General features: G+C 36.6%; 2 protein-coding genes across 3 annotated transcripts; both read right to left on the bottom strand.

Moving 5' to 3' along the window:
* Positions 1–1,205: 1,205 nt before the first annotated feature.
* Positions 1,206–6,738, bottom strand: LOC103705793 (translocator assembly/maintenance protein). 2 transcript variants are annotated; one of them, XM_008789650.6, is made up of 12 exons: positions 5,779–6,738; positions 5,100–5,383; positions 4,700–5,012; positions 4,556–4,612; positions 4,402–4,461; positions 4,231–4,299; positions 4,007–4,099; positions 3,540–3,644; positions 3,348–3,425; positions 2,468–2,593; positions 1,672–1,762; positions 1,206–1,592 (listed from the first exon to the last, which is right to left on the bottom strand). In XM_008789650.6, the coding sequence occupies exons 3-12, from the start codon at positions 4,805–4,807 to the stop codon at positions 1,399–1,401; spliced, it is 981 nt and encodes a 326-aa protein (XP_008787872.2). In that variant the 5' UTR covers positions 4,808–5,012; positions 5,100–5,383; positions 5,779–6,738; the 3' UTR covers positions 1,206–1,398. The 2 variants fall into 2 exon arrangements, with proteins under 2 accessions (XP_008787872.2, XP_088567446.1); XM_088711320.2 differs by lacking the exons at positions 4,700–5,012; positions 5,100–5,383; positions 5,779–6,738 and having other exon boundaries at positions 3,513–3,644; positions 4,402–4,568.
* LOC103705792 (casein kinase 1-like protein HD16) lies at positions 6,304–17,558 on the bottom strand. The gene is made up of 17 exons (XM_008789648.6): positions 17,419–17,558; positions 16,761–17,318; positions 15,423–15,551; positions 15,200–15,273; positions 15,043–15,112; positions 14,827–14,882; positions 12,501–12,572; positions 12,249–12,343; positions 11,969–12,035; positions 11,721–11,850; positions 11,403–11,621; positions 11,164–11,306; positions 9,603–9,777; positions 9,429–9,519; positions 8,240–8,397; positions 7,095–7,283; positions 6,304–6,738 (listed from the first exon to the last, which is right to left on the bottom strand). Exons 2-17 carry the CDS (start codon positions 17,223–17,225, stop codon positions 6,679–6,681), a joined length of 2,193 nt encoding a protein of 730 aa, XP_008787870.2. The 5' UTR covers positions 17,226–17,318; positions 17,419–17,558; the 3' UTR covers positions 6,304–6,678.
* Positions 17,559–23,931: the final 6,373 nt, after the last annotated feature.

Here is a 23,931-nt window from a genome sequence, read left to right as displayed (position 1 = left end):
CTGGTTCTACTGTCCATTCAGGGCTTTCAAGTTGGTTAATTTGGAGGAAAATCAGGCTTTACTAGGTAAATCGAAGGCCAAATTGTGAATTGGAATTTGTCAGGTAGGTCAAAAAGGTTAATCTCGCCCCCAAACAGTACCATGAGGGCAGTGAAAGATGGCATCACGAATGCAATCAACCCTCCCCTTGAAAGCACCTTCGGGCGATGGTTTCTCGATCTTCTCTCTCACTTGAAGAAAGATGGCCATTGTAATTATATAATTTTTTTATTATTTTCTGTTTTTTTTAGGTGGCGACTCCATTTCTATTTTAGGGTCCCTAACGAGCTTGCTATGCTTTTACAGCTTGGCGACTCCACTAAGAAAAACGGATTCGATTTCTTATCATCACAAGTTAGAACTATTTTTTTATTATCTTTTGTGATTCGTTCTAATTCTATTTGATTCATGATTCTGATTGTCCTATCAGCAAAATTCTTTATTTTTTTTTTCTATGAGCGAGTAATTTGCCCGATTCATGGATTGAATTTGAATGGTCGATTCGCAAATAATCTTATTATATTACTAGAATCTCTTTGTAACCTTTTTGCTAGAGACATTTCTCAGAAAAAGAAGAAAAAGTTTAACTAGATAGCAATTTTACGCATCAAAATGCGATCATGTTTCAAAATCTAATATGACTTATAGAGGGGGGGTAGCCAACATGTCAGATGTGAAGTGCGGTAACCAATACTGAAGTATCAATGTGCAATTGGTGAAAAGTAAAAGCATCCTCACAACCACTTAAAAATTTCAGAGTGCATAAATAAATTCCAACCATTCCAAAACTTGTTCTGTGAACTGAGAACATTTTTGTTATGCCGACAGAAATGAGTCTAGGGATGTATCAGGGCTTCCTCCAATGGACGCATCCCTTTGCGTCATCGGATGATGCATCTCCAAGAATTTGGACTTCAGTAGTTATATGCGGGTGGATCTCCCTCCCATTCTCTTAAATATACAGATGAATTCAACAGAATCATAAACAGCACCCCGATGTACACTCCAACCATTTATGTATTTGATCATCGAGCAGGCTTGAAATATGCCCCATGCACAGCAACTGGAAGATTGACCACCCTGCTCTCCCTTTTTCATCTCAAACCACCAGACTACTTGATTTTGATATTACCTTCTTATGTGATTGTGAGACAACATCCTATACCTTTTCTGAATCCATGGAATCCTTTATTGCAAAATCGCTGATTTTTCCATCCAATATACAATATGTAAATCAAAATTCATTGTGCACATGTTTGATAATGTATTTGTTCCCACTACATTAACCTTTTAACTTCATCCAATATTTGATGACCGCTAAAATTATCAAAACACTCTTTGTAAATAAAGGGACTTCGGTCAGCATGTTCTAGATTTCCATGCCTTGGATATCTTTTTTCCAAGATATCGAGCAGCATTTACCCCACCAGCAGCAAGTACACCAGACACTGCTTGCCTGGCACTTGAAACCATAACTAAACTTCTCAAAGCTTTCCTGACACACTTAGCAGCCACTTCTCTTGAAGAAACAGCAATCTGGGGTGTCATTATGCCTACAAAACCAATATTTGTCATTAATTATACTCCTAACTACATAATGATAAGAAATCACTGGCACTCAGAACTAATTACCTGATTCACTTTCATGCTTTCCACTAATTCGAATCTGGACTATCCATGGAAGCGAAGAGAACAGAGAGTTTGTTGCTGATAAACCAAAGTCCTACCAAAATATAATGGTTTAGTATATAAGAAATCAACATAAGTAAAGGATGTAGAAATTAGACTCAATTATTGGTTTGCTTTCTTTTCTTCCGCTGCTTAGTATATTACTTTGTTCCTCAAAGTCAGATAAGTTGTGGTTTTTCCAGAAACTCATAATACTACCATAACAAGAGGGCAAGGCAGGAATGTGAGGCTTTCCTCCCAACAGGAGACTTGATATGATTTTTAAGCTAATCCTAGCAGACTTCACCCCATGTCAAAAGCCACTAGAGATACAGCCAGACATAGCTGGAGGACTGCCAGATACAAATTTTAATCAAACTAACTATTACCACAGCAAAGACCCCAGAATCTAGGCATTTAAACTCCACAATGCATTGCAGCAAAACTTCGCATTTGACTGAGTATCCAAGAAAGCTGTCCCATGATTCCTTCTTAGGGTAATAAATTCTATATTCAAGGTGCACGACTAGATAATGTTGGTTAGGTTCTATTAGCTTGTATGATACAAACTCCTATACGACTGGATGTTTTTTTTGGGGTTACAAGTTTGGAACTTCTGATGGTAACCACTGTGACTCATTTGAGTCAACTTACTTTTGGGGGGGGATCAGAGTTAGGAGCTGAGCTTGCAGAAACATAGAAAGACAACAGATTGTAAACAAGCATTGCAGAGCTAAAATATATTGAGAACTAAAGAAACCTGTTTAAATGCTGCCTGTTTGCCATGAGGTGAAGTGCTCAGCAACCCATCAGACACATGCTCTTGTATCAGGGGCTTATACATTGATTGGAATAAATTAAAACTTCCCTCAACAATCTTTTTGACCTGCAGATCAAACATATAAGATCAATACATACCAAACTAACTTGCCCAACAACAAGTTGCATTTAATTTGCCATTCCTAACTAGTGTTTTTGGTGAAATGGAGATAACTGCAGACACAAAGATAGCTCAGGGCCTGTTTGGACACCTGAGGATCACATCCACATGATGACTACTATATGGATAGAAAGAAAATAAAATTTGATGTGGAAGGATGGTAAATTTTGATTGATCGGGCAGAAACATTGACAGCCGCAATTACTAGAAACACCATGATAGAAGGACTTGAGATTCCCAGAAATGTCAAGATTGCAAGTCTCGCTGGTACCCTTTAAGATTGCAAGTCTCGCTGGTACCCTTGGCTCCCGCATCTGTTCCCTGTATCCTAATTACTGTGCAATTTCAAACTATGCAGAAGGAATCACCCAGATGCCATGATCTGGCATCCAAACAAGGCCTCAGGTTTTTTTCAGGTATACACAAGGATATAATATGTTGATTTTGTCATCCAGCGCAGAGGGTCCAATCATAAGCATAAGTACAATAAATCAGATATAAAATCAGATAATAAATGGTTGGATTTATTAAAGCTAGAAAAAAAGGTAATAAAGTACCTCAAATTGTTGATTTTACAGAGAGCTAGGGTGCAGTCAAAATTATTCTATATTTTAGATTTCCTCAGTTTTTTTTCCTACTGGAATTTAAAAGTCTATTTCATTTCAATTCAGAATAACTAGGTAAGCTCCATTATACTGACCTTATTCTTGTCCTCTGCAAACAGCATCCGCATATCACCCATGTATGAGAGACTACAAATTTTAGCATATAGATCTTCCTGCATCATACAGAAACTTTTGATACAAAATCTAACTAGTTATTTTTGCTGATAAAAAACACCTAAAATAGAGAAAATGCTACACACTTTGGGGAATGAAACTTCAAGCCAAACCTCAGTAAATTCAGGTGGCAAAAGGAGCAGTGAAGCAGAAATTGCCATCTTCAGATTAATCAAGTTGACCTTTTGTACATCCCAGTTATCAATAAGAACATGAACCTGTAGGGGCAATAAAAACTTGTTAGATTCAGATAGCGAGAATCAGGCATCTCAAAAAGATCCTGAAGAAGATAGACAGAGATGATACTCGAGCAGATTAAGTTAAATAACTGGCACACATAGAGTGATCTAATAAATTCAGCCATCAACAGAATAAAGCTGAATTAAATTCCAACAGACTACAAAGATACAGAAAGTAGCAAAGTGCTATGATTAGATCGCTGAAATTATATTTGGATAAAATATACTAAGTTCATATATAAAGAAGAAATTTCTGCAATATGATGGTCTAGAATGTTATGATAAGCAATCAACAAAATAAATAAATAAATAAATCCAGCACACCTCAAGCAACAACATACAGGTTTCTGCAAACGGCCGCTCAAGTAGAACCTATCCCAAGTCAGTACATCCATAGCCAAGTTGTGCATTTGCACCACTCCATACTTTATTTTCTGTTAAGAATCCAAATTCAGGCCTACTGGATATATTATTTCAACAAATCCATAATAATTAAAGACATCACTAGAGGGCAGAAAACAGAGAGAGAGAGAGAGAGAGAGGTTAAATTGGGCACAAGAGAAACCTTGTCTCTCCACTCCACAAAGGGATTGAAGTGAACTCCCGCACCTATCCCATCTGCAACCCGAATAATCTGAACCAAAAACAACCAAAAATTCAACATACTAAAATCACCTAAAATTCAAACACTCAGATGCCCAAAATCAGAAACCGGAGCATCCCGGAAGAAGCATACCGCTCTCGGGCCAAGCCGCACCATCCACTTCGAGTAGTGATGTCTGTTCCTTTCCAAATTCTGGGTTTTGCTCAAAACCAACAAAAATATCCACTTTCTTAGATAAACGAAGACAAAAAGATCCAATCTTTCGAATCAAAATAAAAAAACCCACTTCCGAGTGCCATTGGATGGGATCTGCTACGCCCAAGATGTAATCCACCATGGAAGTCTGGAAAGAAGGAACAAGGACACAATTGAGAAGACAATAAAAGAGGAGTCCTTTTGGGACGAGGAGAAGGGAAGAAGAGGAGGATACCTTGTCGTTATTATTGGGAAGGAGAGCGGAGCCATAAACGCAGCAGAAGTCGACGGGAGGGAAGAGCTCCAGCGGGCCTGCGAGCTCTGCCGTCTTGCGCTCCTCCATGTCCAGCGGGCGGAAACCTCCGGCTGACTCCGCCAAACGCCGCTGCGTGGTTGCGGTTAGCGACTTGGGTCAGGCCGGGGTTTTGACGACGGGTCCGGTTTTCCATTTGAATCCACCCAAGGCGGTCCAACTGACCAATGAGTTGGGTTTAGGTCAGCCCCCGGAACTGCCTGAACTCTGGAAGCATCTAAATAAAGATAGGTTTCTCAAGAAAAGCAAAAAGAAATTGTGATTAGTTTCACTTAAAGTTATACAACAATTAGGAAAAAAAATCATCTGGCCACTCCTCTACCTCCTCATTTATCATTATTTTCCGAATGATTGACCCGCCACCCTGTAATGTCTTGAAGATTTGGATGATGAACACCTCCTTTCGTGTATTGCACCAATTCGGGATCATGATAGGGATTTATATGATGGAATGGATGGTGTAGTAGAGAGAATAGCATGCTCATTTAATTAACATTTGTCAGTTCAAAATTTTACTGAATTTTACCAAAGCCTCTAATAGTGCATCGAATGCTACCTCCACGGCCATAATTTTTGTCACCAACATTAGTAGGTCATCAACATAATCTGAAAACAAAACAAACAAATGCATTTTATTACCTTTCTGCCGCCTCCTTTCTAAATTTCTTTTATACAGCAAAGGAACAGAAGATATAATATATTCCTCTTTATTCTCTCTAGATGATTCTTGCACTTGGTTGCAGGCTAAGAACGAGTTAAGTAAAATAAAAGATCCTTTACAACCTTCATTCTACTTCACCAAATTTTAAAATGTTAGCCTAGTTACTGCAAATATAAATTTTGTATAAATTAAGTTATTCTTTCATTTAATCGGGAATAAATTGCTCCACTATGTAAAGGGTCAGAGGTTAATTTAATCCCTCTTTTTATTAAGTTGGCAAGCAAAGTATCTTTACATGCACAACGAAGTGTGTTCTTTTTAACGGGAAATAAAAGCATACCGTAGTTGCTCGGTCCTCAACGTCAACTTTAGCAAATCACTGGATCTACGTATATAGGAATGCATGACGAGGGGGCTGGGACAAGGATTTTGATTGATGTGACAACATGAACCAGCAGGATTCTTTTCAAGTGGGTCACGGTATTTTAGTGCAACAAAGGAATAACCGACCATGCCACCCAACGGTCCAGAAAAGTCTACCTTCGGGAACACAACCGTCCAGTGGAATCACATCTTTTGTTCATTGTATCTCTTAGCCTTCAATCAGTTCAGCATTTCCTCTTTGATTACACAAACAGTCGCAAACACGGTTTCAACACCATCATCAAATTGTTTGAATGATCTAACCAGTCATATCCGTAAAGTGAGACCACTGAAATCCCTTTAAGCTAAATAAACACAAGGGCACAGATATTTCTTCGAAGCTATTACAGCTCTCTCAGACAGCATGCAACACGAAAGCAGGGTTCTTCAAGCCCATAACCAGAAAATTATGTCCTAAACATGATAACCATGAGCGATGATGTACATCCTGAACTAAGATTGCCATGGTTAATATGTTCGATCACCCCGAGCCTCTTAAAACTAGAGTTTTCTAACCACAGATGCATGCCGCTTTACCTGTTTGGCATTTCCGTGCAAAGTTTGTTCATTACATGCATGGGGCCTCTGCAGTTAGGTCCTCTCAAGGTATATATAAATATACATCATCCAATGGAATCTCAGTCCTTCGCAGCTAATTGCACCGACTGAAAAATTTACAATCGAACAAAGACAACAAAAGAAAATAAAACTGCCTACCATCGCCTTTGGAGCAGTTATCCATCCATTTGCAATGCTAAATTTAACTCAAGCAGGAAAATACTGCTCTCAAGATTTGCAATGTTGGTTGGCATAAATATCATGATACAGTGCGTCCATAGCATACAGCAGCAAGATAGAGATTCTTGGCCCATTTATCCTGCATATACACAAAAAAAAAAATAAAAAAAAAATAACGAAAGAAAATCAGAACATGTATATGTAAAGCAGTCAACGTTTTTATGATTTCATCCATATTTAAAAAATAATAATTAAAATTAGGTGTTATAGTTACAGCCTTTTCTTGTTACAAATTACAGCCATTTAATTGCATAAGAGCAGCCGGTAACCATCTAATGAATGATTGCCCCGTTCTGCAGTTACTATAAATAAGTTTTAAAAAAAAAAACCTACCATTTTTCTTCATATTAATTGAGATTGAACTTCCATAACATCCATCTACTTCTTGGAATATTGCAAATTTACTCCTGTTAAAATGATGAGGTGATACTCTACCTTGACATGAGCACTTGGGAACGCCGAGGTTCGAAGAGTCTCCTGAGTCTCATCCCCAGGCTTGCGCTTGGGCACACTTAGAATAAGGGCAGCCTGATCCCAAGTGGCAGCCACTGAGGTTATGCGATACCCATTATCCCAACGCCTATGGATTCCCTCACTTGGATAGAGAAAATCTAATTCAACAACCTGGAGAAAAAAAAGAAGCATAAAGAAGCATGAAGGATTTTCTGTTGCGTCATATGCTAGAGTGACTATGAAGGACCACCTTATCTAAACTGCAGCTCAAAAATCCAATGACGTAATGGGCATGGTAAGGGCAGCAGCAAAAACATTAGTTTGTTTTTCATTTGGTCAGAAAGGAAGAAATATCTAGAATTGGACAAAGGTGTTGAAATATCTTATATCAAAGGATAATTATGAAAGAAACAACAGCCTTTTTGTTTATCTTTATAAAAAACATGGAGATTTTGTCAAAATAAACTCCAGCAGTTTTTCTTTCTTTCTTTCTTTCGGTTTTTTTTTTTTTTTTTTTTTGGGCGGGGGGGGGGGGGGGGGTGCGGGCGGCGGTTATATCTCGTTTTTTGTTTTGGACTGTACTGTATCATTCTGCCCTGCCATCACGACAACAGTTCTTGCAGCAGATTTAAGCAGTCCTCGTAAAGGCAGACCAATAATGGTCCGAGTGTAAAGCAGATTACGAGGCAGACCAATAATGGTCCGAGTGTAAAGCAGATTATTCCTGCAAATTGTTGATCCCTTTTTTACAATAGAACAATCAGTAAATTTCTTCTACAAAGTTTTCTAAAGCATAAGCTAAAATGGATGGTAGAGAGCAGGCCTTGGCACAACAATAAGAGTGCTCCACCATGACCTAGATGTCGCAAGTCCGAAACACGAAAATCTCACATTCAGAGGTATGGCTGCATACATCCGACCCTCTCAAACCCCGTAGGGGCGAAAGCCTTGTGCACTCGAAAGCCTTGTGCACTGGGACACCAATTTTATGCTAACAAGGATGTGGTAAAAGTTGAATGTAATCTTTATGGTTTTAGGCCAACGATTAAGACAAGGAGATTCTTATTCACCACAGGCAGCTACTCTTTTAGGTAATTTTAGGTGTAAAAGAAGTAATGCCCCCATACCTGATCACTAAAGCCAGCATTGCGGGACATGACGACACCCCATCGGCTTCCAGAAGTTGCCATTGATGTGACATGAAATCCTTCTTTCCACTTCTTGTTTATCCATTTGAAGGGAAAAGATTCACTAACTTTGTAAGACTGCTGCGTATATGGAGTGCCTGAAAGAGTTTGATTGCAGATTCAATTAGAAATCAGGTGTAAATTGAAAGGGGTGGGGGCGATTCAATATTTCCAACTGATACATAAGAAAGTCAGATGGACTGCAAGACGGAAACAATACAAAAGAACATAGCCCTTTTTTCAGAGAGAGAGAGATCCACCCTCATTATGTTCACATAGGTTCCAATACTCGGGGACATTTAACACACAAGGCTCAGACCCTGAATCTCTGATTGCTAGGTAGAGGAATATGACCACCGAGGCAAATTCCAGATCATGAAAGAATACAACCTCACTTGTTTGGGATAATTTTGGTTATAGAACGTACTAAACTAGTGTCAATTGCGATCATGAATGCTATAAATTAGACCAGGAAGCAGCCAATGAATTTGATATGCTAATATCCCAAAAAAAAAAGTCAACCCACAAGGCACAATAGTAACCATTACCAGCAGATCAAAGTCAGAACTGTTCTAATGTAGATATCTCCAGCATTGTTCTTATCCAAAATTATATGGATAAAAGGCACCAACCCATGATTTCACATTTTTGGTAAACTTGGCCTACAGGAATGAAAATTTTTCGGCTGTATTTGGATGTTTTAAATTGTCTCAAAATGATAGGGATGCAATGAATCAGGCTGCATTTCGATACTTTAATATTCAAATCAATTATTACATCCTTAATTTTAAAATGTTATATATTGAGTCTAAAAATAGTCACAGGGGTAAAAATTTCCTAGAGTTGGGTGGTACTTAAAGTTACAGACCTATCTACTACACTTTGCAGACCATTTTAAAAATGTAAATCTAAGTAAAACATATAATATTGACCACATTCACAAAGAGTTGCAAATGAACTGCACTATAACAGTTGATTCAAATTTGTTTGCAATCATTAGTAAAAATTGACGCCACGCATTGCTTTCTACATAAGATAAATTGTTGTCAACAATGTTTACACTAATCAATGTTCAGTCATGTCAGCAGGAATGTCAATGAATCAAAAATGCCAAACAAGAGATACTAACCTTTAGACATCACTACGAGAGAACTTCCATTGTTAGCACCAGCTATAGAACTGATAAAGTAGTTTTTTTCCCACTGTTCCATAATCCAATCCTGCAGCAGACGATCCATACGAATAATGGCAGTGGAAACTAAAAGGTTACTAAAAAGCTAAATTCAATAATCTGAACTCATACCTTGTGAAGGAAGAGAGGTGACAATTCATAAACCTGGGATGTGAAACCAGTTCCTGCATCCATAATGAGTGCCCACAGATTGGAGCATGATGCAACACAGCTTATAAGCAGGCCATCTTCATTTCCTCTCTCCACATGTTGTGCCACCCGTGCATCAGCCACATTATAATGGTACCTAATTAAAGTGGTGAAGTCAGCTTGAGGTGCAATTTAGTTTAGTGCGAGATGAAATCAATATTGTGAGTCGAAACCAATATCAACTTACAAGTAGCCATATTTTAGTTTAGCTCCAATATCAACCGAGCGAAATATCAATTTTAGTTTACTGTGAGCTGAATGTTCCAGATTGTTTGTTGCAAATAGCCATATTTACAAAGGACTCACTTTTTTCTTTCCTTTTTATCACTTTAATGGATACTCACTGGATAGCAGTTTGTAATCATTCTTTTGCATAAGTTTTGGAGAACTAAGGTTGGGAAGCGGTCTTCTGTGAAAATTATGGAAAACTGAATAAAAACCTGAAGTTTCTTTTCCAGTTATATTGAAGTCCTATAAGGACAATAAATGAAATGGTCAAATGAGCATTGCAAATGGGAGAAATGTAAGTGGCGTATCAGTCTGGTACCAGTATGTATCGGTCCAATGCCGATACGTATTGATACAGTAGACTTGGGATATGATTATGGTAGACTAGCTCTTGTAATCCTCACATTTCCAACCAACCTTAAAATACTTTGTTCTTTGGCACTTGTTAGTTATGAGTATGGTAGACTAACTCCTGTTAGCCTCACATTTTCAACTTTTCCTTAATTCCTTTCTTATGTCTCTTTTATATAAAAAGCTAGACTTTAAATTCAGACAAGATAACTTATACAAATCTGAACTTGATACCAAAAAATCAGACATTATTCCAAATCCTAATTCATATCAGTTCCATAAAAGCCAGTATCCTTTCCAAATTCCATCTCCTCTTTTATTTTCCTACAGGGGTGAGTGTATATTCTCTAACTTTGCATCCAATAATCTTTAATCAGCTTTCCCAACAAAAGATTTTCCTTTCTCCCTGGCTGCAACAAGTAATTTTTTTATGGAAAGAGAGCAGCAAACACATTCCAACATTTTGCAGTTTCATTTTAATATTTTGGTGAAAAATCCTTGAGTTTAGTTTAATTTGGTAGGTTAGGATGGGGACATAAAATCACAAACTTAATCAAAAATTGCGATCCAGCATGCAACCAATAAACTGTTAAACTAAGAAATTATCACCAGTTGTATTTTACATAACGGCAAACAATCTTTTGCGGGCAAACAATCCCTTAATGATTAGCTAGCCATTTCAAATATACATCAGTGCATATTATTGAATCACATGGTCCATACCAGCCCACAAGAGTCAAAATAGGAAAATATTTCAAACAAAAAAAATTATAAAACAATCTATATGCTCTACATACTTGTATAAAGTTAATATAGTCATAGTTGAAACAGTTCAAGATACAATGACGAATTTCTAAGGTCTCAAATCAACAACAAACTAAGTTGAAAAGCAAAAGCCATATACCTTTGTTTCATAGGAAGCCTGGCATTATATACTGAAATCCACTGGGTGGCAGGAACTCCTAAACGGATCTTCTTCTTTAAATGACCTTCATCTTCCTCATCAATAGTCATCCTGCCCCGTTTCTGGCCAACCTGACAGATAATCTTAACGCAAGATGAATTATGTCAGAAACCATAAGGCATTGCATCTTCAATATTCAAAAGAAAATCAAAATAGAATCATGCAGACCCATCTATCACCTTCTGAGCACCATCTGTATTGATGGGCCTAGTTGCTGGATTTGGTCCAATTAACCCATCAAACAGTGAAATTAATTTAGAGTAGTTTGGCTCCTCATCAAACTTCATGTTGACTACAATCTCAAGAAACTGCTTAAAAGGTGGTGGACAGAAGCAACAAAGCATCTCAGGAGATGTTGCCATCTTTTTCTTGCAAACTAAAAATGACTTGTTATCGCCCTGTGATAATTAAATGCAACACAGAATGAATTCAAAGAAATAAACAGGTTACTCTGGAGAATGCAATAACAAATACTCCATAACATAGCATTAAGTTACCTGGAATCCCTGCCATGGTAACCTGCTTCGGTGAAGAAAAATGAGAGTGTATGCAAGAGACTCCAAATCGTCCCTCCTGCTTGCAGTTCGTCCCAAGTGTGCATGCGCACTCGCATATCGAACAGTTCCTCTATGGGAATTAAAGCTTAGTTTGAGACTTTGAGCAATTAAACTTCAAATTATAATTAATCCAATAGGGGTGGATTATTTCTCATTGAACACTAGCACATAAGAAAGAAATAGAACACCTGAACACATCTGGTCGCTGATCATACTCAACATGCTGTCCGCTGGCAGTATCTTTCCATCTCGTTGCTACAAAGTGATTCATGTAAAATCAGTTACAGAAAGAAAACATGGATAAGAGAAAAAGGAATTAAGAAAATGTTGGTCAAGGTTACTCATCTAAGGAGTCAAGCTCCCAGAATGAAAAAACAAATATAGGAAGAAAGCATCGTTGGCAGAATAAAAGGCACTGATATGCCACAAAACAAAAGATCACCATCTGTTAAGCGAAACTCTTCTCACCTAATCCCAGGTCAACAAGATATAACTTCTTCTCTTGGGGTGTTGACGGCCGACCAAATAAAAAATTCTCAGGCTTTACATCTCCATGGACATATCTAACAAAAGGTATAGCTTAAAATTTATTAGAACAGGACTGAATATTTAAAGGCAAACATCTATCAAATAGTTGTCAATAAACCATCTACATATTGCTCAGTCAAGGAAAGATGTGATCTTCTCAATATAGCTATGTCCACATAAGTGGAAACTTACCCTTTTGAATGCATCTTCTCAAGAATTGATACGGACTCGACAGCAATGCAAGCTACCATTTCAGATGACATCCTGAAACATTACAGACAAATGCATAAGACACAAAGAGGATAAACCGCTAGGTCCTTAACAAAAGTTATGGCTTTGGTACCCATCTATTTACCCTAAACCAAGAACCAACCTATTAAATAAAGATTGTTTGTTAACCAACTAAACATGTATGTTTTTGTGAACATAAGTTCACACTTGCTAACACAGATCAGGCATGCATGCATAAATAGAGAGGGAAGGAAAGAAACAAGCTAAAGTAATAGTTGACCATGTGCCATTTTTTAGTAGTTGTTATAGAAGTAAATTTATTTGATTCAAACAGTAGCAAAGAAATTCAGTCCATGCACTGAACCAAAGATAATAACAATGTAACTGAAAGTGCAGGGTTGATAGAAGTCAGCACTGTGGAAGCATAGAATGGAAAATAGGTATACAAAAAATAAACATAGATTAACATGCACCGTATTTTGAAGTTTAGAGTGTGTCAAGTCTGCAACAAAGATGCTGCTAAATTTAGTAGGAGATTCCTTCCAATTTGATGCATAACACCCAAAAGAACGAACTAAGGATCCCTCTTATATCACAACAAGCAGTAGAATTTTTGAGTTTATGCAAAAGGTCATGAGGCTGCAAAATAATGGAATTGGAGTACAGTCCACATATATAAGCAACAATGGACATGAATCACCATCAATTACGTTTTGTAATTCAACGGACCAATAGAGGGGGAGATCCACGATAGCCTGATCTGAAACGACTGCACTAACATGCATCTCCTAGCGACTACACAAAAACACACAAGTTTCAAACTACTTTCAATAGAAATAACAAATATGGTGGTCAAGTGCATCCCCAGTCTACGAGCATTGCAAAAATGATCACAGTCAACAAGATATCTTCAATAATATACATGACAAAATAGATGAAGCAACAATATATCTTAACAAGACACTAAAAAAATCCATGTCATATTGTATTGGTTCACCATCATGTATCCTCTATATATAAATACTTTTAAATCAAGACGTTTTTTTTAAATAAACAAAAGAAGAGGCCAAACTCCTAGTGAAGACAAAAGAACCACAGGAAATGCAAAAAATAAATGCTATGCGACATAATGATGATGTCCTCCCATTTTCTAACCCTTACACAGGTCACTGCTGCTTTGCTACTAAAATCCAAACAGGGGATGTGAAGATTCAGAGAAGAAAAAATAAAATACAGCCCCAAAGTTTCAAGAAACCTATGATAAGCTCCGACAGACATCATATATCAGCTTCCTCACATATCTAAGCAGTGTAGGCAGCTCCTCATTTAATTTAACCTCAAAATTCTTTACAAATTACAAATTCACTACAAGAACCTCAGAAAACCAACCACCTTCCACCTCCTCGAATAAAACCTTGAATTTTCAACTGTCTTCGAAATTAGAAGTCTTTGCTGAACTGTTTTAGCTCACATAATGCTCAAGACAGAGCCTAACCTGGGCATTACTTCCCAAGAATATGACTTGGAACTGTTATCGGCAGTGGTCCATGAATAGACCTGTTCATGAGCTAGGCTAGGCTACCCAAAGGTCAACACCCTTTAATATTGCCAACAACCTACAGCATATCTATTATCCAATTAATTTCACGTATCAACAACAATTGACAATATGTCTACAAACACATTAAGCATAAACAAACAACACAAAAATAATAATAATAAAGGGGCAGACCGGGCTTTAATCCCCAAGCCTAAGCCCAACCTGTTAATTAAACGGGCTTATTTTCTAGGCCTGATCCAGCCCGTCAGGCCCAATACCTTGGACAAGCCCACCCAAAAGGCTTTTGAGCTTGAGTGGACTGGGTAACCTGCATGGCCCGTAAAAAACTTCTCTCTTTGTTATTTTGATGAGACTTCATTCAAACATTTCTGACTAATAAATACACTATTAATTTGATCGTACTTTCCAAATCCTTAGCTGATGGAATATTTGCACACAGACAGATTCAAACTCAAGCATACTTTGCCCCAAATAAATAACGAATCAACAAAGTAACAAATAATTGACTGGACTAAAGAAGAATACCATAAAGCTAAGGAAAATAGAAATTTGAAATTACAAAATATCTTCACCTTAAAAAAATAAAAAAGAATTCACCTTTTTAATGATTTAAAAACCGTATAGAAAATTCTTTTCAAAGATTGGATGAATATGGACATCAAACCACAGCACGCTTGTAATGTTTTCATTCAAGTAAAATAACAAGCATGCCAGCAAGATACTCACGCTTGGCCAGATGAATTCCATGCATCCCATAAACTAGGACCCAGCATATCCATAACCTGTAAGTGAAAAAGCAAAATGAAAGTAGATAAGCTTTTACAGGCGTTACTTGTAAAATAATTGATGTGAAGGGAAACAGGAAAGAAATATATATCACCAACTATCTGATGATGCAAAGCAGCCCAAAAAACATGCAAGAACAACTATAGAAAATAATACCATCACATAATAGTCTCCCTGTCGCCCTTTATAATGCACCCTAGGTACTCCATGGCTGCCCCCAAGAGCACTATCCAAAGGTAAACAAAAGCAATTCAGTGCTATCATTGGATAAAAAATGATCATAGGAAGACTTCTGCAAGGAACACAGACAAACCTGTAAACTTGCCATTCATATGGAGGACCATAGTTACAGCCTTTGCTGCTCCTATGCTCAAATTTTATAGCCACCTGTTGATATAATTAACAGCGAGAAGCAAACCTCTTAGCAAGAAAGCACTATTAAAAACAGGACTTTACATAATTCTTTAAATCTAAAGCCAACCATCCACCCTGCAGAAAATAAATAAACAAATAAGGAAATAAATCTTAACAAGTACCTCTAATGCACCAGCACCCGTTGCGCGTTCACTGCCTCCAGAAACACGGCGACCGACAAAAACCTGACCAAACCCACCTTTGCCCAACCTCCTCTCAATCTTATAAACAGGCGACCCTCCTACCTGGACCTGAAAAACAGATTGATTAAAGATTAACCGTTACTCTCACATACAGATAGCACTTGGTTAAACCATGACGGCATGACCAATTAGTTTCCTTTCATTTTTAGGGGGGAGGGCAGGGGTTGGGTTGGGTTGGGTGGGTAGTGTGTGTATGCGTGCAAGAAGTAAAGAAAGTAAAATCACAAAGCAATAAATCAACAGGAAAGCATCCAAAGACAGTGACAAGGAGAAAGAAAAACCGCACAGACCCAAAACCCAACAATAAGGCTCAAAAAAAATTATAACCACAAATCTCATATCAGAAGCACAATTATTTATACTACAATAATTACAAGAGCATGATTTGAAACATGCAAGAACTATATGATGATTCTAACAACAACAAGATTACAATAAGTTGATCTAGAGCATGCTTACCTAGCTTAAATTTGAAGAAGCCGCAGGGGCTCATGAACGTCAGCAATTAGGGTTAATGTACAAAAAACAAGGTCTATCATTAGCTACATGTAGGTCGAGGATGGTTAGAATTGGTACCTCCAGAGGATTGATGAAGTTTAATTGTTAAATTATACAACATGAACACATGCTAGAGTTGGCTTAAGATGCCCAAGGTGTGCAGGGAACAGATAGAACTCGTCATCTGCAATGGCTTTCGATGGATTCCAAAGCAATCTATGGTCGATATAGGCAATCCTACGTCAACAAGATGCAGATTATTTATGATTGTGTTTATGCTTATGTCTAACAGGGTACATCCAATTATCTATTTAAGTTTTTTTACGAAAAAAGCCCATGACCAACAGTAAAAGAAAACATGGGATATTAGGATTGAAGAAGAAGAAGAAGAAGAAGAAGAAGATAGAAACCTAGAACTTGTGCATCTGACACAGAGGGGAAACGAGTTCATATCACTCTTCGAATTTACATAGAGAGAGAGGGAGGGAGGAAGGGAGGGGGACAACGAATAAAGTAATATTCAAACTTGTATCAACTAGTGAAAACTGTGCAACCAAAGTAATAGGCTTGAAGCAGATTCCTTACATATTCTAGCATCTACGGTGAGAATTCAGACTAAGATTTCAGAAGTTTAGAAACAGACCCTATGAATTCTATCACAAGAACTAAAACATCACGAACAATAATGACTTTTAACAAGCAGAATTTTTTGGTTTTTAAAAGAGAGAAATAAAAAGGAGAAAAAAAGGAGGCATATACCCTTTCCGGGAAAGGTGCGGTGCTCCCTTCCTCTTCCTGCGCTGCAACCCGATTGGCACTCAACCCACCGCTATCGTCCCCCATCATATCCTTCTTCCCCCCGACCTCCTCCTCCTTTACCCCTTCCTCTCCTCGCTTCCCTCGGCCTCCTCCTCTTATCTCCTCCTCTTCAACAACCACCACCTCCTTCGACTGTTCCGACACTCTCTCCTCTTCTTCCCCCTTCCCGTCCTCCTCGTTCACCAGAACCAACCTCCCCTTCGCCGACCTCGCCCTTGGCCGCGACTTTGCGGCCGGTCGCCGCGCCTCCGCCCGGGTCCTCACCCGCTGCCCGATCCCAGCCGCTCCCGCCCCGGCCGGCCCCGGCTTCTTCGCCGCCCGCACCCTTAGCTTCCTCGCCGGGATATCTACCGCCGCCGGCGGAGCACGACCTCCTCGACGCGTCCCGCTACGCAGTTCTGGCATTCTTCTCCCATGCAATCGCGACGCCCCCCTCGGATTCCGACCATTATCTCCTCAATCTCGTCCCAAATTCTCCGCCATTCCAGTCTCCCAACCCTATAAAACCCCCAAAATCAGCTCCAAATCGGGCCAAAAAACCCTCAATCTTCATGTTTTTCACAAGAATCAGAAGAAAAATAATCAAGAAGAGAACAACCTGAAGTACAGAAGAATCGATCGAATCGGCTCCGAGTCGCCGCCTTCTTCTTGGGCGATCGATCGCCGACGAAAGGGGGAGGATTTGGGATATATTTTTTCCGCGAAGCCGCTGGAAGAGAAAGGGGGAAAGATGGCAGATATTAAACCCTCGATATGATACCAAGGAGAAAAGCGTGGAATCAATGTGAAATATAAAAGAAATTTAATTCTAAAAAAATAAAATAAAAAAATGCTTATAATTTCTCAGAGTGGGCCCTTGTGGAATGGGAGGCCAACACGTGAATACAAAGCTCGTGTGGGTTCGCACGTGCAATCCTCGGCCGCTAAAACTCAGGTGGAGGGAAGGGAGCATTTTTACCCCTTTTTTTGGGAAACTGTGTGAATGTTGACGCGGGTAAAAACACTAAAGGTTCATTTGGTTGGGATTTTGATAAATTCTATATCACATATCTTGATGATTAATAAATATTCATTATTTATTTATTAATAATTAATAATTATTAATAAATATATCATATATAAATATTCTTAATCAATATTTTAATATAGTTATAATAAAATAATATAATATTTATATAATTAATATAATATTAATGTATTATACGTGAAGGCCCGCCATCAAGTAATAATATTTTCAGATTAGCTGAGGATACTTTTGTCGGAAATAATGGTATTTATTTTATCTTATTTTTCAGAAAAATAAATATAAAATCCATTATTTATTTTAATATTTCTCTCGTATACTTTTTGTATTAAATATGGTAATTTAATATATAATTTATTTTTGAACAAGCCTCAAGAGAAAGGTTAGAACTCCATGAGTTTGTGGCTGGTGCTGCCTTTCTATCAACCTTCTAACTAGTGTTAACATTTCTCTCGTATACTTTTTGTATTAAATATGGTAATTTAATATATAATTTATTTTTGAAAAGACTTCAAGAGAAAGGTTTGAACTCCATGAGTTTGTGGCTGGTGCTGCCTTTCTATCAACCTTCTAACTAGTGTTAAAGTTGGTCTGGTGCATGGCACAAGGGCAAGTGGACTATTCCATGTCTAATAAAAACATCTCTACTGTGGGTGGAAAGAGGGGCTATCTAAGCTCCCAACTTTCATGTATTCCTCATATTTGCAAAATTTTGATGTAATTTTGCTTTTAGAATTAAATTCCCACCAAAGTGTAGTGTTAGATTTACATCCATATGTATCCTTCACTTGTGAGTTTTATCCAATAATTTTTGGTAAAACCAACAACAGATAATCCTGAAAATGTGAAAGCGAGATGACATTACTTTGGCTATACTTTCACAACAGGAGAAGCCTCATGCAGAAACGCATCCCAATCTTTTCTTCAAATTTCTATAAGGTGGGATTAGTAAACCTACCCAAAGTAGATTGACTTTTATCATATGGAACGCTAGTTATAGTCAATCGTTTAGAGAGCAGGTGGTGGACAAAGTCATGATTGGCCAGCTTGACTTGCAGACCTTCCAAGAAACACTCCATGTTTTAGTGTCTTGATTGCCAGGTTAAAGGACACATTCACCAGTGCAGTGGTTTTGTTGGCGAGGAGGAGCCATGAGAGAGGTTAGAATGCTTTGATAGGCCATCAGAAATTCTTTTGGGTCACCAAAGATTTCTCAGATGAATTTTGGTGGATATAAGTTTTGGATTCAAGAGCTCATGTTCTCCATAGATTCCAAGTTAATTTCCTCTGCTTCGTGACAAAGTATTGCATAAAAATTATAATATTGTTGACAAAAGCAACCTAGAGCATCAATTAGAAAAAGAGTTTTACCAAGAGCTCATGACTCCAACTAAAAAGAATGCACATGAGACTGCTATAAGATCAAAGTATGCATATGTTCTTGGAGCTTGCAAGCTTAACAAAATTTATCTTATAATTACATTTCTTTCGTGAACCATTTGAGGTGATCATGGTGTCACGATGGATGCACACCGCTATTGTCCTTTTCCCTGATGGTTTAGCTTAAGAGCGTGTCATCATAATCTTATAGAATGATTCAGAGATTAAACAAGCAACTATTCCAATTAGTGTCGAGCAACTTATCATAATCTTCCATGTTTAGGGTCGGATCATCGGATGGTAGCATAGCCCATTCATCTTAAGAATGAATATTGGAAGTTTTCCTCTTCAATGGATTTTTTTTGGGTAGATCAAGCTTTCCTTAATGTGTTTCATTTTTCGATTCTTGTCATGATTGACAGTACTTAGAAGTCATGCAATGTCAAAGGATCATAAAAATTCAATCCTCCAGCATAATAAACCTCATAAGATACAATAATAAGGATAGGTGAGCAATATTGTAGGCAACTAAACGCCATTTATTGGTGTCCGACCTTCTCTGATGATTAAACAAGCATACGGGGAGCGGCACAAAGTTCACCTGGCAAGATTTCAAGAGAGATGTTATTGTATTGATGCAATAAATAGTGGTGCTGATTTAAATCATTAACAAAGATTAAGCCTAACGCGAAGCAATCGCAGGGACTAATTTCTATGGAAAATCAAGCTTTGAATCTATCCACAGTTCCTCGCATAATGCCTAATTGATGGCTGGAAGCTTTACTATGATGTGCTTCCCGAGGAAAATTTACAAATCTGACAAATTAGATTAAAAAAGTAAGCTAGGATAATCTTATGGTAACTGTGTCTAACTGTAACAATATAGGATCTCATTTAAAAAGGCTAGCCGGAAGGTATTATTTCGACTTCTTAGTCCTGATGAGTACCTAAAATTTCCTCGGTGAATAACCCATATAGGACTAAACACACGCCCACACGAGTCTTCACATATTCTCCCCATTTAAGCCCTTTTCTTGTCAAGCTAAGAATTTAAATTCATTCAAATTTAATCACATGCACCATGATAGACCCGTGGTCAACCTCCATTGATCTATGTTGTAGCGTTCCGTAGTCCACATAGGCTATAGGCCAAGTTTGTTCTGATACCATTTGTAACAATCCAGGAAGCTACCCAAAATAGCTAACCAAAAAGTATTATTTGAGCTCCTTAATTCTGTATAAGTGTTCAAGATCTTTTCCATGAATAACCGATGTGGGACTAAACATACGTCTGTACGGATCCTCACACTAACACTAATCATAATCGGTGGATTTACAATAGATTCTACTTTGAAAATTTAGGAAAATTATTATGTGCACTGCATGCACGGCTATACTAGTGCCTAGTGCATGTCGCCAATCATTGTGGTGTATTGCGGTAAGTTAATTACTAAGATGAGCATGCGATAAATGGAATCCACGTTCGCATATCTCAGTGATTAGTGGCGTGCATCAGTATGGCCGTGCACACATTGCATGTAATAATTTCTTGAAAAATGAAGTGAAGCACCAATAGTTATCATGGATAAGGTGAAGAGGAAAACACACAAATTGAAGAATTTATCATTAAAAAAATGCCACATGTTGATAGAAAATAGGGGGTGGATTTTTTTTAGCATTCTTGCATTCGAAATGTGGACTAAAAGCAAAATAACATGAATTTATAACTAGCTATACTTTTGTATCACTTGTATACCTCATACATGCATTCCCATTTCGGCATGGTTTGAGCTGCTTGCTGTATTGTTATTCTATTGATAGTTGTATGCTTGTACTAGAGTCTGGGCATAGAAAAAACAGCTATATCAATACCAAAAAGAAAGTAAGGGAGGACTTAGGGAGTGGATTAGTAAATTTTTATTGCTGACATCGAGTTGCTCATGAGCAAAACCTGCGCATAGGAGAAAATATTTATGCATCTCAATAAAAAAAAAAATTATTCAACGACGTCCCTCGGTATATCTATAAGCAATCTAAATTGAAATTTCCTAGCTATTGTGCATACCTTGTGTCAACATCTGAAAGAATTCATTAATTAATCACTCACAAGGCACCTTACCAAGCAAAACCCTGCTCGCTGCTTTGTGCACACTCTTCCTTTAATCATGGGTGCAAATTAGCCTAGGAGATGGGTTATATATGAAGGCTGTAAATCTTTAAAAAATCCCTGTTATCATTTTTCATAAATGTTATTTTTTTAGAATTTTAAATTAAGATTTCATGAAAAGTGTGCGGTTGTCAGGGGGGAGAGATTTAAAATGGAAAAATTTGAAGATAAAAGAGAAAATATGAATTTAAAAAATTATGTTCAACATATATATGTTCAGTTTCGTAATTTTAGGACCATTTTGAGATTCCATTGCTTAACCAAACACCCTGCATTACAACGTCAAAATTAGTTTAAATTCACGATATGTGATGATTTTCCAATACATCCAAATACTGAGTATGTTCTGCGAATCCCCCTTGGCAAGTTAAAAATAGTCTTGAGTTTTTGCCATCAATACCATTTTTCTTGTACACTAGGGCCCTAAAAATTGCCAGTGCGAGACCTCACAAATTAGTTAATTAGTTATATGCAAAATACATGGCAATACTTTACTTCACAAAATATTTATAAAGCAATACTACACAAAATATGATTAAGGGCCTTTATTAGCCAAGCTAGCCTAATCATGAATAGCAAAGTATGTGCTCAAATTTATTCCCATTGAGTGAGCATGATCATCAAATTAGTTGCAGTATGTATTACCAGGACCAGACATATCATATAAATATAAAGGGATGTGTCTACAAAGCATAATCACCTATGAAATGTGATAAGCATCAAATTTGGCTATCCATGATCATGGAAAATTAGCTACCATAATTTTTAGTTTCAAAATATATCACCATGAATGGTATAATAGTTTTTTAATATTATTGAGGATAATATTTATTATTTGAGTGGCTATGAATTATTTAAAAATTATAGATGATATCTCTAATTTGAATATTTATATATAAAAATTTTGAAATGAATAAAAAAGGTTAAACTATTTTCATTAGTTACCCAAGAATCAGTTCTACCATAATTTGATGTTGGGTCGCAACATAGTTAGCAGTATCATATCACAGATTATCATATGCTAACAATTTATGACATACTACTAAAATATAAAACATAATATAGACACAAGAAGAAATGTAGGAAAATACTAGGGCCTACTTTGAGATTCTCAAAACCTTTTAACTAGACTTGTTCAACAGGCAGGCCGTGCTCAACCAAAGATAAAATTAGAATTAGTGAAGCCCGAACCTAGCTTGACCTGGCTTTTGGGCCTACTTGTCATGCCCAAGTTGGCCAGAGCTGACTATTTAGGCCCTGTTTGGGGGAGCTTTTGGAGGGCCAGAAAGCACTTTTTGGCCCTCCAAAAATACTTTTAAATGAAAAACTGTGTTTGGTAAATTTTTCAAAAAGCTGTTTCAGCTTTTGCGGGAAGCTAAAAATAGCTTTTGGGAAGAAGCTCCAATTTGGAGCTTTTGAGAGGAAGCTGTTTCAGCTTTTTCGGAAAGCTGTATTTTTGACAAAAATGCCTATATTAAAATAACATAATTACATAATTTGTCCCTTTATAAACCTAAAAATCTGCTGGAGCCAAGAACCCGAGCCGTCAAACTCCCTTCCGTAAGAAAAGATATTTTTCTTTTCAACTTTTGTATGCATCTCTTGAACCACATTTTAGAAGAAAAAAATTTTAATCCTTTTCTATACCTTCCAAAATTAATCTATTGTTTTTTTTTTATCAACCTCGCGGCCCACGCTGAGGTCCTCCTCGAGCGTGGACCACGAAGAAGAGCCCCTAGACCGCGGAAAATTATTTTATGAGAAATTATGGGAAATTATTATGAAAAATTATTTTATACTAATAATTATAATATTTTATACCTTTATTTTTGTATTATACTATAAATATAATATCATATTATATTATATCATAATACATTAATATGTTATGTTAAATAATTTAATATTATGTTATATTATGAAAAATTAATTTATACTAATAATTATAATATTTTATACCTTTATTTTTGTATTATACTATAAATATAATATCATATTATATTATATCATAATACATTAATATGTTATGTTAAATAATTTAATATTATGTTATATTATGAAAAATTAATTTATACTAATAATTATAATATTTTATACCTTTATTATTGTATTATACTATAAATATTATATTATATTACATTACATTATAATACATTAATATATTATTTTAAATAATTTAATATTATGTTATATTATGAAAAATTAATTTATAATAATAATTACAATATTTTATACCTTTATTATTGTATTATACTATAAATATTGTATTATATTACATTACATTATAATACATTAATATGTTATTTTAAATAATTTAATATTATGTTATATTATGAGAAATTAATTTATACTAATAATTATAATATTTTATACTTTTATTATTGTATTATACTATAAATATAATATATATTATATTATATCATAATACATTAATATGTTATGTTAAATAATTTAATATTATGGTATATTACCAAATATTAATTTACTCTAATAATTATATTACTATTATGCTATATTAACATAATATTATTTTATATTAC

This window comes from Phoenix dactylifera, chromosome 15 (assembly GCF_051530095.1).
Source record: "Phoenix dactylifera cultivar Ajwa chromosome 15, Ajwa_hap1_PhDact_Kaust_v1.1, whole genome shotgun sequence".
Classification (NCBI taxonomy): Eukaryota; Viridiplantae; Streptophyta; class Magnoliopsida; order Arecales; family Arecaceae; genus Phoenix; species Phoenix dactylifera.
The sequence above is the reverse complement of the archived record's forward strand: the minus strand, read 5'-3'. Positions and strand labels throughout refer to the sequence as shown.

Bases quoted from the DNA above. Each gene is read 5' to 3' on its own strand.
- LOC103705793 (XM_008789650.6), bottom strand. From the start codon at position 4,807: ATGGAGGAGCGCAAGACGGCAGAGCTCGCAGGCCCGCTGGAGCTCTTC. The intron at 4,462-4,555 runs GTGGGTTTTTTT...AGCAAAACCCAG, and splicing joins CCATCCAATGGCACTCGGAA to AATTTGGAAAGGAACAGACA. The intron at 2,594-3,347 runs GTCAGTATAATG...TTTGATCTGCAG, and splicing joins TTGCAGAGGACAAGAATAAG to GTCAAAAAGATTGTTGAGGG.
- LOC103705792 (XM_008789648.6), bottom strand. From the start codon at position 17,225: ATGCCAGAACTGCGTAGCGGGACGCGTCGAGGAGGTCGTGCTCCGCCG. The intron at 15,113-15,199 runs GTTTGTCTGTGT...ACCTTTGGATAG, and splicing joins TATGAATGGCAAGTTTACAG to TGCTCTTGGGGGCAGCCATG. The intron at 9,520-9,602 runs GTATGAGTTCAG...CGTCTGCTGCAG, and splicing joins CACCTCTCTTCCTTCACAAG to GATTGGATTATGGAACAGTG.